Source organism: Tasmannia lanceolata, unplaced genomic scaffold (genome assembly GCF_043159265.1).
Source record: "Tasmannia lanceolata isolate RefF3 unplaced genomic scaffold, GAP_Taslan_0.1 ptg000019l, whole genome shotgun sequence".
Taxonomy (NCBI): domain Eukaryota; kingdom Viridiplantae; phylum Streptophyta; class Magnoliopsida; order Canellales; family Winteraceae; genus Tasmannia; species Tasmannia lanceolata.
In genome coordinates this window covers 10,047,762-10,066,129 of record NW_027518696.1, presented here as the reverse complement: position 1 = coordinate 10,066,129, position 18,368 = coordinate 10,047,762, and the positions used below count along the sequence as shown (strand labels likewise).

General features: G+C 38.6%; 1 protein-coding gene across 2 annotated transcripts in view; it reads left to right on the top strand.

Annotated features, from left to right (window-relative positions):
- The first annotated feature begins 690 nt into the window (after positions 1-690).
- The window catches only part of LOC143852218 (calmodulin-binding transcription activator), a 36,395-nt gene continuing 18,717 nt past the window's right edge, over positions 691-18,368 (top strand). For both annotated transcript variants that reach the window (XM_077361600.1, XM_077361598.1), the window contains exons 1-4: positions 691-1,134; positions 3,190-3,315; positions 3,502-3,617; positions 14,696-14,784. In XM_077361600.1, the coding sequence (XP_077217715.1) occupies positions 1,071-1,134; positions 3,190-3,315; positions 3,502-3,617; positions 14,696-14,784 (395 nt within the window). In that variant the 5' untranslated portion in view covers positions 691-1,070. The remainder of the gene's footprint in view (positions 1,135-3,189; positions 3,316-3,501; positions 3,618-14,695; positions 14,785-18,368) is intronic.

Genomic DNA, 18,368 nt, shown 5'->3' with positions numbered 1-18,368 from the left:
ATTGAATAACCCTTCTGATGGAAGAGATCAAATCATACAAATCCTGATGTGGGGCCGACCCTGGTGTGTCATATGCAAGGTTTCAAATTTCGGCCGAAATCCGAAATTTAGTACCTCGGTCAGCCCCGAAACCGAAATTGCCGAAATTTAAAGGTCAAAATGTCAGAAATTTCAGCGAATTTTTTATAAAATATTAATTTTTAATTTCTTTACAGAATTTCAGCCAAATTACCGAAATTTTGGCCAAAAATTCCGACATATCGAGCACACCTGCCGGCCAAAATTTTTGGATTTCGGCTAAAATTTTGGTTTCGGTGAGGACCGAAATTACCCCCGAAACCGAAATTTAAAACCTTGGTCATATGTAGAGGGCCCAGGCACAAAAATAAAAGTAACACTTGTGAATTGCGAGTCTCCTTAGCATTTAAGATTTTAGTATGCGGGTATGAGGTGCATCTGCAGAGCTAGCGTCTGCCACTAGCATTCATGGCTATTATTTGAAACTTCTCCTTCATTGCAATCAATCGTCGAGTACCTGCAGCAACAAATGTTGGAAAATGTTTTAAAAAGGGGCTGCACCTATCAACACAGAAGGGGTAAATATCAGTTTTACTCAACATTATTTTTTCGTTATCGTTAAGTTTAATTCCGCATTCTTTTATGGGTATATACTTAAACCGCGTATATTAAATATAAAACCCTTCTCTGCAATTTTTTTCCGGTCCCGTTCTCATATTTCTGGACAAATGCGTTGGGTTTCTTCCTTTTTTCCATGTCTCAACACGTTTTCAGTCTTCAAATACTTCTAGATAGGACTTCCTTCTTGCCGACAATTTCCCTTTTTAGCCACTATTTGACCACTCAAGGACTTTTTTTTTTTAATCTCTACTGCAACTCCCTTTAGTTTTAGGCTCTCTATTGGGTTAGTTTTGTTGGTGATTTGTGTCTCCTTTGTGGGTTTTTGAGATTTTTGTGCCTTTACTTGGGTGGAATTTTACATGGGTTTTGTTCTTGAATTCTTGTTTGATTACTGAGGTATTTTGATTCTGTGGAATTGAGAAGTTATCTCTATGGAAATTAGCATTCCTGGGCATCTTGCTGGATGGGATATTCATGGGTTTCATACCTTGGAAGGTGAAACTAAACCCTAAATCAGTTTTTGGGTTTTGCTTGTTTTTTCTTTTACTAAATTGTTAATGTTTCAGTTCTAATAGGGTGTCTTTGGATGCCACCAAAATTGTTTCTTATTTGCATATAAGATAAAGATTATTTACAACTAAAATTGGGACAATAAGCCATTTAGTTTATCATTTCTAAAACTATTATGACCATTATTTGTGAATAATCAATCATGTGTGACTTCAAAACCATCTGAAGGTTATATCCAAGGAGGCCCTTTCTCTATGAATTGGGTATTTTCTGTTTTTTAGAGTATATAGTAAACGGGGTTTTGTACAAAAGGTTGATTTCTTAGATTTTTGTTGGGTTTCTTGATTTGTTGGAAAACTTGTTTGGGAGAGGAAAGACAAGAGTACTGTACTGAGTACCCTCCATTAGCCCGATTTTCTTGTTCTTGTTCTTGTTCTTTTCTTTTTCTTTGAGTAGATGATTTAGGCGACAAAGAAAGCCTGTAACAAAGAAATCATTATTGTTGTTAGCTTATGTACGGAGATGTTCTCTCAATGTTTGAATGTGATCTAGCTTTTACAAGTTTAAGATATAGTCGATGAGATATGTTTCTGTTTGGATTCTTCTTGGTTCCTAACTTTTTTTATTTTTTTAATTTTTGAATGATTCTTGGTTCCAAACTTTTAGGCATATTTGGCCTAGGGTTCGTAAAACTGGATCTGCTTTTTAGAATTGGTGCCTCCTCTGGCTGTATGTGTGTTCTTTTTAGTTCCTTAAAGTATCGTTGAAACAAGTTAACATGATATTCTTCAAAATTGCACTGTACACATATATCTGTTATATGATATCTGTGTTTGTATTTATGTATATGCGCACACGATAATTCTGTACCTCTATTGGATTCCAATGCTTAGGCCTGTACCCTCTCAACATTGCTTACAATTGCATGAGTTGACTCAGCATGTAATGTAGCATGTTATTCATATGCATGTGTATTGAAAATCCAGACCATTGTATTTGTAATTGTAACATATTGTACTGTAATTTCATTGTCCTTCGACCGTATAGTTCATTGAAAGCTATGGTAAAACAGCCATGGCTTGCTGCTTTTGGTATGTAATTATAGCATCATTTGTTTCTCATGAATGGATTTTGGATTTCCAAACTGATATATTCCATTGTCAGTAGGGTTACTGGTTTGAAAACTATGGTAAAACACCCATGGCTTGCTGCTTTTGGTATGTAATTATAGCATCATTTGATTCTCATGAATGGATTTTGGATTTCCAAACTGATCTATTCCATTGTGGTTTAATAAAGATGGTTTGGAACTTTGAATAATGAGGAGTCTTGCTCCCTAGGTTAGGGTGCATCACTTGGATGCATATGATTGGGTTGATGAATTTTGGAAAATTTTGTAGTTTAAAAAGTTGGGTCCATTTTCTGACTGTATGCCACTCAGCTTCACAGGAATAGGTGATAGCCTCAATCTTGTTATGCATCTGAGGAGTCCCTGATCTCCACTTGCTGAAATGGCTTTGGCATATGAGAACAGCAGATAACACACAGATAATGAATTTTGTCCATCATCTCATTAATCTTCTCTGATTTTCGGAGAACTTAAATACTGTAACACTATTATTCTTCTTCATGCTTAAGGGAGTAAAAAGGAAACATCAGCTATGTCACCTAATTTTTTTTTACATTATCAAATTCCTATTGATAACCAAATGCATCTGTGCTGTATATATGCTATGAAAACAAAATTAATAACCAGAGTTCTATAGTTATTTAACCTTAAAATGGTACAATTCTTGACTTTTCTAACGGTAGCTTTCAAAGACTTCCTCCTCGTTTTGTATAATCCGTTCCGTGTCTTGAGCTTGCTTATTATTCCCGAATCCTGATCTATTTATAAATATTGTTAGCTTGATTATTATTTCTGATCTATTTATAAACATTGTTAAGTCATCGGGTTTTATGTATACATTTATCCGTATTTTATCAATATATTATGTTCAGATGCTCATTGCTCTTTTGCTTCCTTCGCCTTATATGCAGATTTGGATATTGAGAAAATAAAGGAGGAATCAATGACAAGGTGGCTGCGGTCAAACGAGATTTATGCAATATTATGTAACTATTCCTACTTTAACATCAAAGTCAAACCGGTTGACTTGCCAACAGGTCAATACTTGTTTCTCTTTTTCATTGGAAATTCTTTCACTTGAAACTACTACTAATGTTTTTTGTTACCTGTTCATCTAATATGCATTTATGCTTAAAAACTTACTGCTTGCAATGAGGCGATAGTTGAAAAATGATGATTTTATTATTCTGATGCCTTTTTTTTCTTATTTTATTGCAACCTAGGTGGCACAATTGTTTTGTTCGACCGTAAAATGCTAAGGAACTTCCGGAAAGATGGACATAACTGGAAGAAGAAGAAAGATGGGAAGACTGTGAAAGAAGCTCATGAGCATTTAAAAGTGAGATAACTTCATTTAGTATGATGCATCACATTATGGATTTTCACATATATCTTGCTGACTTTTGTTCACGACTTATGTTTAGTTAAATGGACTGAGGTTGTCGTTGATTTTATCCTTCTAGATGTCTTTTTCTTTGTTATTTTTCTCATGGAATGTGTTTCATTGTGTATATTACATCATTCAAATGCCATTAAAAAAAAATTACATCATTCAAATGTTTCATATCTCTGCATAAGGGTTGCAACTGTCTGACCACCTATACCGTTTCAGTTGTCTAGTTTAAGTTCTGTTTTATAGCATATTTTGGAATTGGAACTTCAAGTCATGACAAAATAAGATTAAGGTCTAATTTATGGGCTTGGTGGATTGGGTTTCGTTAGCTAGAGATAACTTTTGGTTTTCTTATCCTTTTACTGGGATGTATACAGAAAAACCCTGAACTTATTGAGTTGCTTTCTTTTGTTTTGTCTTGCATTTGTTTTTTTAACTCATAAATTATCTTGGGCTCGAGCTGGACCTTGAAATTTCATTGATATCGAAGATCTGCAGGCCATGATAGGGCAAGTCACAACATTGCAACCCATCATTTTCATGCAAGATGCACCAACAATTAGAATTGAGAAGTGGCACACAAGACGGCACTGATTGTATCTGCAAATCCAACAGATTACAGACACTATAGGTACACCTTGGGGGTGATCCTGGCACCTTAAGTGAAAGGTAGGTGATCTTCCTTTCCCTTGCTAGAAATAGCAAAATGCAATGAAGATTGTTATGTGGACGTATTTAGTTCAACTGGCTCGGTAAACTGTACTGAGGCGATGTCTCCATATCTGATACAAGATTTGATCAAGGTGTCTCCATATCTGTTCTACAGTATTCATATAGGAGTGGCCTCCTCCCATATTAAGTAGTTCTGAGGGGCCGGATGATTCAGAGGAGTTAGCTTATTGTCTATTGCTTGTTCAGCCTCCTTCGTCTAGTTGTGAAGGGAGAAAGCAGCAAGCAACAAGTGAGCTGACTAATTGGGAGTGGGCACTGCGCACTGCAAAGTGTTGCCGTTGCGCATTACCATGATTATGGGGTTGACAAAGGAGAACACACCCCCATCCCCACTCCACCACACACACACACACACAACAATGCCCTTCTCCTTCTATTCTCTAAAAAGGCGAACATCTCATCTAGGCTCAGTTGCCCTTCTATGAAGGAGAGCATCCCTCTGTGTGGTTCGTCTTTGCCCAGTGAGTTACTCACCAAATGTACGCTTCTAACCTACTCTAGTTCAGTCATTGGTGGTGTTCTCTCTCTCTCTCTCTCTCTCTCTCTCTCTGCAGGAGAAAGGGTTAAATGCAGATGTGGTAGCTGATAGGAGTAGTTGTAGCGAAGACAGTATTTCAGATCCAAACACAAGTAACTTCTGGCTAAGAAGAGAGAGTGTTGAGGCTGAGGGGGATTAGAAGAGATGCCCGAGGAGATTAAAAAGGAAAGTTTTGGAGAATGAACAGGGTAACAAGAAGGGAGAAATACATTTAGCTAACATTTTTGCTGCATAGAATGATTGCTGCCCGATCGCCTGGCAAGTTCTTGTGGATGAATTGAGTGAGCTGCTTGTGAATCATATTCTTGAGACTAGTACGGTCCTAGGATTATCCTATTCTCGGATGGAAGGAGGCTTGAGCAGATTGTTTCATCAGGCAGAACTAAGAGATCTTCAGATGAGAGATCCATTGGAAGAAGTTAGACTTGAGAATTCGATAACGATGATCAGAGAAATGGTTCATCTTGAAAAGCCCTCATCAAGTAAACCTAGAGACAGAGGCAGAGGCAAAATTGGAGTAATGCACTAGGGGGAGCTCTCATCACCTTGTTTCATCACCTTGTTAAACAAATGTTCGTTACGTATAAGCCCGATATGCCTTGTATTCAGAAAACTAAGATGGACTCCATGAGTAGGTGGACTTTAAAGGAGATGGGTTGCAGGGCTAGTTGGGGGTTGTCGCTTTAGATGCTCTGGGGGCAGCTAGATGGATTCTTGTCTCTTGCGATAGTTCAATATTCGGGTTGGTTGAACAGATGGAAGGTCAATTTTCTGTGACGGTGGTAATTAGAAAGGTAGCAGATAATTCTATGTGGACTTTTATGGGGGGTTTTACGACCCTAACCTGTTGGCCGACCGAAGATCCCTTCGGGAAGAGTTAGAGGGGTATAAAAAACAGGTGGTCGCACCCTTGGTGCATCGGAGCCGACTTTAACGTTACCAGCTATATTGAGGATAAGGCTGGGAGTAGTAGGAGCTTGGCAAGCATGGTGGCTTTCTCGGATTTTATCAATAGATATGAGCTTATTGATCTTCCGCCGAGTGGGTCCCATTTCACTTGGTCAAGAAACTCTAGTAGGAGCAGGATTGATCGGTTCCTCATCTATCTTGGTTGGATCTCTTTTATTCTTGATATTTGTCAGACTGCTTTACCTTAGACCATATCTGATCATAGCCCCATTTATTGGATCCAAGACTGGAATCGTGGGGACAACTGCCTTTTCTCTTTGAGTTAGCCTGACTCAAAAGTTTTGAGACTGAAGGAGCGTCTCTTTAATTGGTGGATGGAAGAGATTAGCTCTGGACTAGCAGCCATAATGATTTGTTGAAAATTGCGTCATGTGAAAAGCAAGCTTAAAGAGTGGAATATGGACAAACATCGTACCAGGGTGGAAAGGAAAGCTTGGTTGCTCGACAAGATTCGAGAGATCAAATGGGCAGAAGAGTTTGGGTCCGCCAATAGGGAGGGAGCAGATAGGAACCTTTAAGGAGGAATATAATCGTCTAGTGTTATAGGAAGAAATTTTCTGGAGACAGAGATCCAGTGCCTCGTGACCATGGTTTTAAGTTTCGGTTTCGGCATCCATTTTGGCCTTGGCCGAAACCAAAATTTCGGCCGAAATCCGGTCTCAACTCAACTAAGCCTTTGTCCCAAACTAGTTGGGGTCGGCTAATGAATCCTTTAGAAAATTTTCATGAAGAAGGTTCATTTTATAGAAGAGTGGCAAAGTTTACGGCCGGCTGCCAACCTGATGCCAACCCTTCTTCTTGACGGCCGAAATCTGGTAATTAAAAATTATTATTTAATCTAGTTCAAAAAACAAAAAATTATTGTTTAATTATTTACTAAATTTCGGCTGAAATTTTGGAAATTTTCTATATTAAAAAAAAAATCAATTTCTCGAAATTTCGGCTGAAATTTGGTAAAACCCTATATTTCGGATTTCACCAAATTTCGGTTTTGGTCTCAACCGAAATCCGAAATTTCGGATTTCGGCTGAAATTTATAACCATGCTTGTGACTTACGGACGGGGATAAGAATACACTATTTTTTCACGGGGATAGTTAGCGCCAACGTTTTAAATTTCGGTTTCGGGGGTAATTTCAAGCCTCACCGAAACCGAAAGTTCAGCCGAAATCCGGTAGAAGGGCTCGAAATGTCATTTTTTTGGGCCGAAATTTTCGATTTGATAAATTTCAGCAATTTCGGTTTCTGAACATTTCGTTTCGGTCCTTACCGAAATCCGAAATTTTGGATTTCGGCCGAAATTTAAAACCTTGGTTAGTACAACACAAGAAGAGGAAATTGGATTAGCGCTTTGATGGTTGATGGTTGCCTGAGAGATGAAGTGAGTACTTAAAAAATTGTGGAATTTTACAAAACTTTATATTCTTTAGTGAGAGGAGAGCACCCTAGACCGGATGGACTTGGCTTTTCCAGTATTGATGAGTTGGATCAAGGCTTTTTTGGAACAACCCTTTGCCGAGGAGATCATAATTGGACCTTTCGCTCTTGAGTATGGACCGAGCCCCTAGTCTGGATGATTTCTGCATGGTCTTTTTCCAGTGTTGCTGGGATTGGGGAAGAGCGAATATTATACGGTTCTTTACGGAGTTTTATGATGGTTTGGTGCTAGATAGAAGTATGGATGTGTGGACCCCGATCCCGAGGACGGTTGGCGAGGATACGAGATCCCCGTCAATCCTCTGAGATTTTCACACGTGAAGGAGAGCTCTACTAAGGAACTCTCGAAAGAGTGCCCTCACAGCATGAGTGGCGATGTAAAATGAGATACTTTTTGATTCGGGGACTAGCCCGGAACCGAGACGTACCTGAAACAAAGAAGGGTCACCACCCAAGGAAGTAGGCCCTAGATCCCATACTATACTCTGTCGTAACGGATAACCAGAGATACAAAAGTCCGTGCCTGATGACGAATGGGGAAGGTGTTAGGCGCCCCCAATTCACCCAAGTGCAAGCACCTGGTCTCTTATGCCATTTATTTATTAACTTTGAAGAATTTTGGGCGAAAATCATGTGAAATGGGAACAGATATCCCCGAGAAAACGTCTACCCAAACATGCATGACTCGGGGATGAAAATAATAAGCACACACAAAAGATAAATGAAAGAAGTGTCTCCTAAGCATAGCTAGGTTATGAGTGTCATGCCTAATTGGTGTCTAAGTTCTGGTGGATAAACACATGCATGCTACAACTAAAGGTATAAGGTATGTACATGAAAGTAAGAAAATACAACAAAACACACAACACAACTCGACTCCACACACGACTCAACACGACAAACCCTAGACTCTAATGTGATACTTGACTCGGACCAGGATGGCCATCCTGGCTGCTCTACGTATCCCGGCCTTGGGAAGAATCAGAGTCAACGTAGTTCGGTGGCCTATTCTAAACTACGATGCCTAACCATCTAAGACCACTATCATAGACTCTATTAACTAGACCTGACTAGTTTTTAAACCTTCTTGTGCGATTGCTTAAGTTCAAGTGAATTGTAATTTTTAGGACTCCCTATATGCCTTAACTAATGCAAGTTAGCCATAAACTATTGCAGGTGAGCCCTACATCCTGTGTGTAACTAGGCTGTATGACCTAAGGAAAACCATGGGCTAATTAAGTGCATCCTAGTCTAGCCATCGGCTCGACTAAGTGCCTGACCGACCACGACTCGAGGCCTCCTAACTTTAGGGACACTCACACGACAAGACACACAAAGCTTCAACATAACCAGGACAGACTCCTAACTCTGAGACACCCCAAATATCTAGGACAGACTCCTAACTCTAGGGGAAGATCTTTTCGAAAACTAGTGTAAAAGATTTGTTTGAAGAATTCTTGTGTTTTTGAATGATTTGAACATGTTTATTTTGAAAGTTTTGACTGGACTTGGGATATGGATCCCAAGCTGCCTACGTACCTCGTGGAAGAGGATCAAGCCAATGTAGTTCGGAAACAGACTCTCCTAACTACTCTCCTAATGACTCAAGACTTTTCTGATGCTTTTGGATTTTCAGATGTTTTAAGTGTTTTTGTGTTGTTTTGAAATGTTTTCAAGTGTTTTTGAATTTTTAAAGTGATTTCACCCTTTCAGCCAAAGGGAACCCATATGTCTGCACCCCGTGATCCACAGCATGGAAGAGTATCAGTGCTAAGGGTTGAATCCCTATAGCTAAAAAAGGAACTCCAATCTAATGACAGACTCACAAAAGGAATGTACAGACTCCTAAACATCTATAAGGGCAGGATAGACTCAGAAGATTTGCAAGGGTTGGACAGAATCCTATACCTCGCAAGGGTTGGACAGAATCCCATGACTTGATGAAAGGTTGGACAAAATCCTAGCTCCTTATGACGATAGGACAGACCCCAAAAAGACCGGATCCTATGCTAAAAACTGACTCTCTAGCTAAGGATAGACTCATATACTAAAGGACTTATTCCTTATGCATAACCCTAAGAGAGGAGTGCTAATGAGACTAGGCTAGTCTCCTAAAATAAAGAAATAACTGGGGTAAATGAGACAAAGCTTGTCTCCTATGGGGGAAACAACTAACTCTAGTGAGACACTGAATGTCTCCTATGGAAGGCTCGCAACTATAAGACTAGATTAGTCTTTATCCTAGATGTATATTTTACTTGAGACTTGGATAGTCTCCTATGGGTGACTCACTGATGAGACAAAGCCTGTCTCTAAAGGGTATGACTTTTACTGCATGAGACATAGCTTGTCTCCTAAAGGGGCTCTAGATGACTCTTTCATTGCCCTTGCAATGAGAGAAGGGATCTAATGTCTAAAAGGTGTTTAAAGACTAGGCTAATCTATTAAATAAAGAGGGGAGTGCTACTTGGACTAAGTGAGTCCCCTAAGAATGGGCTTGGGCTAACGCCTTCTTCGCCATTTGCAATGAAGGAAGGATTCTATGGTTTAAACACGTCTAAAAGACTTAACAAGTCTTCTAAATGAGAGAGGGGAGAGCTACTCGGACTAAACAAGTCCCCTAAGGATGGGCTTGGGCTAACGCCTTCATCGCCCACTAGGCTAAGCATGAATTAAGCATCAAAAGCACGCATTTGCATTCTACATGGAAGCTGAGAATTTGTATTTAAAATTACACTCTCCAAATGGCAAAACTAGCAAAAGTGATACACATAAAAGTTGTAGGGGACACATCAGAGAACATTAGATTACTCATGCATTTCGCGGTTCTCGCCGGAAGTGGCCGGAAAACGGTCATCTTTGGGCTGATTTCAGATTTCATTTATGCAGTTTTGTTTTTCAAAAGTTCTGATTTGGTTTTGCAAAATAGAGGATCAAAAATACATTTTCAAGAGAAGTGTTCAACTACAAAGTTTTAGGAAATTGATCAAATAAACTTTTCTCCGTTGACAATTTCGGCTGGATCTTGCCGGAAGTGGCCAGAAAACGACCATCTCCGGGCAAATTCAAATCTGAAAATGTAGTGTTTCTTGGCTGACATCTTAAAAGAAGCATAACTTTTGCATTTTTCATTGTTACGAGGCCCGTAAGATGCCAAATCGAAGATCTCGGAAAGATCTACAACTTCCGTGTGTATCACTTTGCTAGATCTAATCGGATTTTAGTGAAAATTGAAAATAAAATATGGACAACATGTAATTCAACACAATTTCATGACATTTCACATCAAAACTTCATTCAAACACAAAATCTATGGGAATTTGATACAAATATATGACAATACATCCTGATTAGGCTTAGATCTAACCATGTCAATTTCAGTTTTCAAGATCTTTAAGGAATTCTCACAAAAATGCATAGATTCACCATTTTAACCTAAATTTTCAGCTGAAATCTTAAAATTGGCATAACTTCTTTGTTTCTGGCCAATTTGGGCTATTATATGCCAAATGGAAGATCTCAACAAGCTATACAACTCTTATGTGAAGTACAACACTCAGTCGTAACCGGATTTTAGTGAAAAACTCAAAAAAAAAAATCTGGATAGCATATATTGTTGAAGTTTTTCAACATTTTACAAGAGCATTTCACATCAAAATCCTAGATCTATCATGGATTTCACTAGATATTCACATCACACACATATTTTTTTTTGAAATGGACACATCACACTCATATTAAGACATACATTTTTGAATTCCAAAGGCTAATACATCAGATCTAAAGATTTTCACAAAAATCATCCAAGAATTCACCATTTTAACCCTAATTTTCAGCTGAAATCTTAAAATTGGCATAACTTCTTCGTTTCTTTGCCAATTTTGGGCCATTATACGCCAAATCGAAGATATCAACGAGCTCTACACCTTCCCGCGAGAAATTTTCACGAATTTTAGCCGAAAATTGATGAAAAATGGCAAAAACAAACATGGACAACACTTTATTTTGTCATTTTCACATCGAAATTCAACTAGAACTCAAAATCTAAGGTAAATTGCTTTAGATATTTATATGAGACATGTTTTTAAACCAAGGTTTTAAATCTCGGTTTCGGTACGAAATTTCGGACGAAATCTTGTAAAAATTTCACCGAAATTTCGGTGAAATTTTGTACTTCACCGAAACGTTTCACCGAAATTTTACCGAAACGAAACGTTTCGGCCGAAATTTCCGAAACGTTTCGGCGAAGTTTGGTACTTTTCCGACTCACAGTGAATTTCGTTTCGGTTTCCACCGAAACCGAAATTTAAAACCATGTTTCGTTTCGGCCGAAATTTAAAACCATGTTTTAAACATATTTTGGTAGATTTTAGCCCTAGGTTGCTAGATCTAACAATTTTTAAGCATTTTCCACTTAGATTTCCCATTTTAGGTTAGATTTTTAAAGAAAACTCAAAATCTACTAACCTTGTGCCCTTCTCTTGGATCTCTCCTTGAAATCTTCTTCTCCTCCTTTCTCTCTCTAGATTTCAATCTCTCTCTCTCTAGAATCTTCTCTCTCTAGAATCTTCTCTCTCTAGAAAGCTCTCTCTCTCTCTAGAAAGCTCTCTCTCTCTCTAGAATCTTCTCTCTCTAGAAAGCTCTCTCTCTTCCTCTCTAAAATTAGATTAAGAACCCTAATTTTTTTCAAATGAGAGCCAAAATGCTTTATTTATAGAGTTTTCCCTTCATTTTTGTCCCCCATTAGTTTATAGGACAACCCATTTTTCAAAAATTTTGCTTTGATTTTGGTTGCAAAAGGATGGTCTAAAGAGAAAAAATTAAGTAAAAAGTTAATATAATTTTATCCTCTTCTATTACTCTAAGACACCCCCTCCTATGTGTTTTATATTTGATTTTGCTGAAAATGGGTGGTCTCGGGAAGAAATTAGGTAAAAAATTAGAGTGGGATAATTCACCCTCCTTCTGCTACACTATCTCACGAACTACGCTCGTTTGCTAGGCAAACCTTGACGGATTTCGACGAAATTTTGCAGGGACCTAGCCGGGACCCTAACCTACCCTAGGGTACAATTTGGGGTCCTAACTCACTGATTTGATGGGGTTTTGCACAAACAAATGGGATATAGGGGTTCGGTCAAAATGGGGTGTCTACAGGATGCGACTTTCATATCTTTAATTCCTAAAATTGAAGGGACGGTCATTATATTGGATGTCATGCCGATTAGCCTTGTTGATTGCTTGTATAAGGCCCTTGCTAAAGTCTTGGCAGAACACCTAAAAAAGGTTCTTCACAAGGTAAATTCTCGATAGTGCGTTGATAGCTAATGAGATGTGTTGGATATATATATGTGTGTTTATGTGTATGTAATGTCATAAGGGCATAGTAGTCTTTTCCTTTGTTCCATCTTAATATAAATACTTGAGTGAAAGGGGTAGACCCTAACTCATTCCATTCTCTCATTTCTTTCTCTTTTAACATGGTATCAGAGCCCTAGGGTTTTTCTGCCCTAGGGACCCTCCTTGGGGTGCCTCTCGAACTTCTTCTTCCTCATCCACCTTCTCCTTCCTCATCCATTGCCTAGCTTTCCCCTCCCACTTCTCTCTTGCCTCTCCTCTCTCTAAACCCTCTCCCAACCCCGTCCAGCCACCTCTACCTCCCGCCCCTGCCCCTTCCCTCTCCTCTGTCCCCCCCCCTCCCTGCCTCTGCAACTCCCTCCCTCCCCCCTCCGCCTCTCTCCAGCCCCCTTCCCCACTCGCCCCACTCTCTCTCACTCTCCCGCCCCCCCTCACCCTCCCACCTCCTAACAGCCCCTCTCTTTTAACAAGATGGATCATTACTACTCTAACACAAGAGGGTAAGGGGTGGTGTGCAAGCTAGATATGGAAAAGGCCGACAATAGAGTAGAATGAGATTATTTGGATTATCTCATGAGAAGGATGGGGTTAGATGTTAGACGACGAGCTTAGATTATGAGGTGTGTGTCCTCTCCTTGGTTCTCTATTTTGGTGAATGTGTCTCCCAAAGGTTTTTTTAAAATCCTCTCATGGTTTGAGGCAGGGAGATCCCCTTTCCCTCTTCTTATTTTTGATAGTGGCTGAATCTAGAATGATTGAGAAAGGCATAAGTTATGGCCTCCTTGCTGGTTTCAGATTTGTCCCCATGAATTGGAAGTGTAGCACCTTTAATTCACTGATGATACCTTAGTTTTCAGTGTGGCTGATGAAGAGAAAGTCTTGAAGCTAAAAGTGGTAGTCCGATTCCATCTTAACTCATTTAATTACTCACTAAAACATAACCAATAAAAACCAGATTCTAATCTCAATAAGGGTTATGGATTTAGGATTTCTGATACAAACAAAAAGAATGGAGAAAAAGGACATTAACTACTTGTTATGCATGTTTGAATCACAACAATAAGTGAAGATGTTTGTTTTCTTGACCGTGGAGAGCTAATGGAAAATATATTGTAATTTGTAACATTTTTTAAAGCCATTGTAGGGTGCCATTTGATTTGCAAATCTTAGATTGATTCAAGCAGAGGGTGGACAATAGTTTATGAGCACAAAACCTTGGGTGTAACTCTCTTTTAAGGAATTTGATGAGTGTGGTTAGGTCATTCTGTGATGCTTAGAGAGTATTTATATCAGAAACTTGTTTTGATGATTGTTGCCCTAATCTTCTATAATTTAAGTTTTAATTCAAAAGTTCCTCATGTACAACAATATTAGATTTTTTATTTCTTGAGATTTTAGTTGCATAGTTGAACTTTGTGATGGTTCATTAAGAAGAAAATCTACTCAGAATATATAATCCTTTTATCTCTTTATCTCACAATCAAAGTTCTTAAAACTTTAGGGAATGGTTTGGGATTTTTTTAAGTTACGAAAACCAGCTACCATTAAACATGGAGAACTGCTAATGTGGTCATTTTTGTTGCAAATGGTGTATTTAGTTTTGTTATTCCTCTTTATTCGTCTCTCAATCTTTTGTGTACCTAAAGCACATTTTTATCTCCGTAATTCTTTCCTTGTATGCATGAGTAAGAACTTCCATTATTTTTTCATTATTTGGATATTGGTTTTCACGTTGTTTTATTAATTTTATTTTGTGGCAGTTTTGGACTATAAGAGTTGAAGATTTTCATGATTTTACTATCTTGAATATTTGAGATTTTCTTAGGCCTTGAGATATCTTGTTTTGTCTTGGTACTTATTACAGTGATTTGATTCTCCATTATTCTTTTATTCTTAATTCTATTGTTGGCTTGAGTACTATCTATTTATGAGTAATAAAATCTAGCCACTTGATACCAACACATAATGCATTATTTTTGTTTACTGTACAGGTTGGGGATCGAGATAGAGTCCACGTCTATTATGCGCATGGCCAGGATAACCCCAAATTTGTTCGCAGGATTTACTGGCTGCTTGATAAGTACGTGACAGTTTATGCATATAGCTATTGTAAGATCTATCAAATCATCTACTATCTAAATTGAAAAGCTGTGGGATCAGGTGTATCTTTGTGATTGTGGTCCAACATTATATTTGGATGGTTCTAAAGGCTTTAGTTTATAATGACCATTAATGTGAAAGAATTCTTAGGTGAACCACCCAGATTATCGAATATCCGGATTGTCTATTTGAAATAAAACTTTCTAATTGGAATGAAGATGGCTCAAGTGTACTCGTAACTTTTCAAAAGATAAACCAATATATCATGAATCCTTCATATCAATGTTTCAATTTTTCTGTAGATCTTTTTTCAAAGTATTCTTATAACATTGCTTGACACATCATAAACCGAGTAAATATAGCTAATGCCCATTGTAACTGAGTGGCACGGAACACCTTTTGTAGTGAAGGAGTTCATGGGACCAAGTCATGTTGGGCATATTTTTATCAGGTCCTAGGCTTCTTCAACCTACTTTACCTTTAAAACCAAGGAAATACAAGTTCCTGTTTAGGTAAAGGACTTTTAGCATTCTTGAGAGATAATACAAGTCCCGATCAGGCAAGTGACTTTTAGCACTTTGAGAAAAAAGCAAAAATTTATTAGAGGAGAAAGATATAGAATGAAAGGAAACGAGATGATACCAACAAAGGGAAAGAAATTAAAAAAAAGCCTGAAAGAATCCGCTGCAGGAGAAGTAATTCAAGCCCAGTATACAAATCAGCCCTACAACTTTCCTGGCTAGAGGGTTGCCACATCATTAGCACTCCAAGGGATATGCTTGTTGATAGGAGAAATTTCCCAGGTCATGAACCTCTTGAGATAAAATTAGTTAATCTCCATATGCCCATGTTCGATCTCGATGGCCAAGGATCCCATTAGTTGTCACCCTCAACACAGTGAAATTGATAATCCAATTTGAAAATGGGGAGGCTGGTGCGTGGAACACGACTTCCATTTTGTTAGAATTTGTTATGCTGTTGGAGCTAGAAAGCACCTTGATGATTGACCCTCATCGTCTTTAAAGATCCACCAATATCACTGGACCCTGATTTCCCTTTGAATCCCATCAAAGATTAAGTTAATTAGAAATGGGAGAAATCCGTGTCGGCACGGATAGTCCTAGGAAAGCTAAAAGAAACTTACATGTATTTCCAAAATAACTCTTCGACAAAGGCCTCCAAAATTCCATTCTAACAAGAACCCATAAAATAATGGAGAACTTGATATCCATTGCCAAAATCCAAGGTTTAGTACAACCATCAATAATCCTTCTATGTTGTTTGGCTAAAAACCCTAAAAAATTACAAATGGAGTGATACTCTAGAGGACATTTACATTCTATTAATTCTTACCGTAGGATGGGGGTGTAAAAGAGATACTTTATAGAAGTTGTCTTGTGAAGCCACTAATAAAAAATTATTACTAATGTTGATGACAAATGGATCAAACACAAGATACTGACTGAATGGTGAGCGTTTTGTTGCAATTGTTTTTTCGAGTTAGCAATACCAAATTTTGTGCCCATTTTAAGGAGTGAATTATTTTTGTGGATTTGAATTGTTTGAATTGATGAAGTATAAAAGATTTTTTTTTTTTGAAACGGATAAAGTATAAAAGATAAATAACGCCTTTCTCCAACAGCTTAAGCTTTTGAAGAAGTTGGTAAGTTAACATGGTATCAGAGCCAAAGGTCTCGAGTTCAAACCTCCCCGATGTCAAAACAAATTCACATGCAATGGTCGGCCCAAGGTGGGACCACATGTGCCACGTGTTTGCCAAGTGGGCCACACGTGAGGGGGAGTGTTACCGTATACAAGATTAAAAACTGCCCTTCTCCAACAGCTTAAGCTTTTGGAGTAACTGGTAGTTTCACATGATATCGGAGAAAGGTCTCGAGTTCAAACCTCCCGGATATCAAAAATCCACATGCGATGGTCGGCCCAAAGTGGGACCACATGTGCCACGTGTTTGCCAAGTGGGACACACGTGCGGGGGAGTGTTAAATTATAAAAGATAAATAACGCCTTTCTCCAACAGCTTAAGCTTTTGGAGAAGTTGGTAAGTTAACATGAATATTAGTGAGTTTGATTTGGGCATATGTTAGGTGTTTGTGTTGCGTTTGATGTTATCTGCCAAAACTCGATGGACCCCAAGAGGGACAGTTCACTTGCTTATTTGGATCACATGAATGCTAATCGTTGTTGGTCTTTAACTAGCTCATGGTAATGCCCATTGTGGATTGGTAAGAGGGGCTGCTCACACCACAGTTACTAGAAACTTCCTAGATGGAGGGGAAGCTCACTTCAGAAGCTAAGTTCTTCTTGTTTGATGTATTCAGAGTTCCATGGGAGAAAGAGAAGAGAAGATGCGAAGTAGAGGGGAAAGAGAGAGAGAGAGAAGTATCATCTCCCCTTCATAAGATTTGTTATATGTGTCATTAGGGTTACATGTGAAAAGTCAAGAACACCCCTAACCGGGTATGTAAATTACACCGCTTCTTCTAACAGTCTCCCTTAAGCTGTAGTGTATTTGGCATACAACCTCAGCTTGGCACATATATCATTTAACTTCGCTCTGCCTAGTGATTCGGTAAATATGTGAGGTGCCTAGTCTCCTGATCTAATGAAAACGGAACATATTTCTCCTTTTTTGAATCTTCTCATGAATAAAATGGCAATCCACCTCAATATGCTTCATCCTCTCATGGAAAACTGGATTTGAAGCAATATGAACAACCGCCTTATTATCACAATACAGTGATACTGGAGACGAGGAAGGTATGCCAATCTCTGTTAGAAAAGACTTTAGCCATAGCTCAATATTCTACTTCGGCATTGGATCTGGCCACCACATCGTGCTTTTTACTTTTCTAAGACACCAAGTTCCCTCCAATAAAAGTGCAATATCCTGTAGTTGACCTCATATCTGCATCAGTGAACCCTTCCAAGTTCATGTGATTGTGCCTTTTGAAGAATAAGCCTTTACCACGGGCCCTCTTCAAGTACCTGATTATCTAAAGAACTGCTGCCCAATGAGAGGTACGTAGGGAGCTCATGAACTAACTCACTACACTCACTGCAAACGAGATGTCTGGACTAGTCACGTTCAAATAAGTTAGCTTACCAATCTTTTGTACCTGCCTTGGTCCTCTAACAAATCCCCTTGAACAGGATAAGGCTTGACAAAGGGATCCATGGGAACCTCAGCCGGTTTCACCCCCAGGACCCCGTGTCTTCTAATATATCCAAAGACATATTTTCTTTAGGATAATGACAGTCCCCCAAATTAATAGGCTACCTCAACTCCAAGGATGTATCTGAGGCGACCAAAATCTTAAGTACAAAATTCTTTCTAAAGGAAGTCCTTTAGCTTCTGTATACCTTCCCTATTACTCCCAATGATAATGATGTCATCTACATAGATTACTAGGAACCAGGTGATTGCATGCATTCATAGGGATTAGTCCCCCCCTAAAATGGGGTGGGGATAACCTATGTCATAAAAAAAATATAGATTAATAGGAAGATGTACCCATCATCAGACTGCGAGCTGAAAACTGAGTG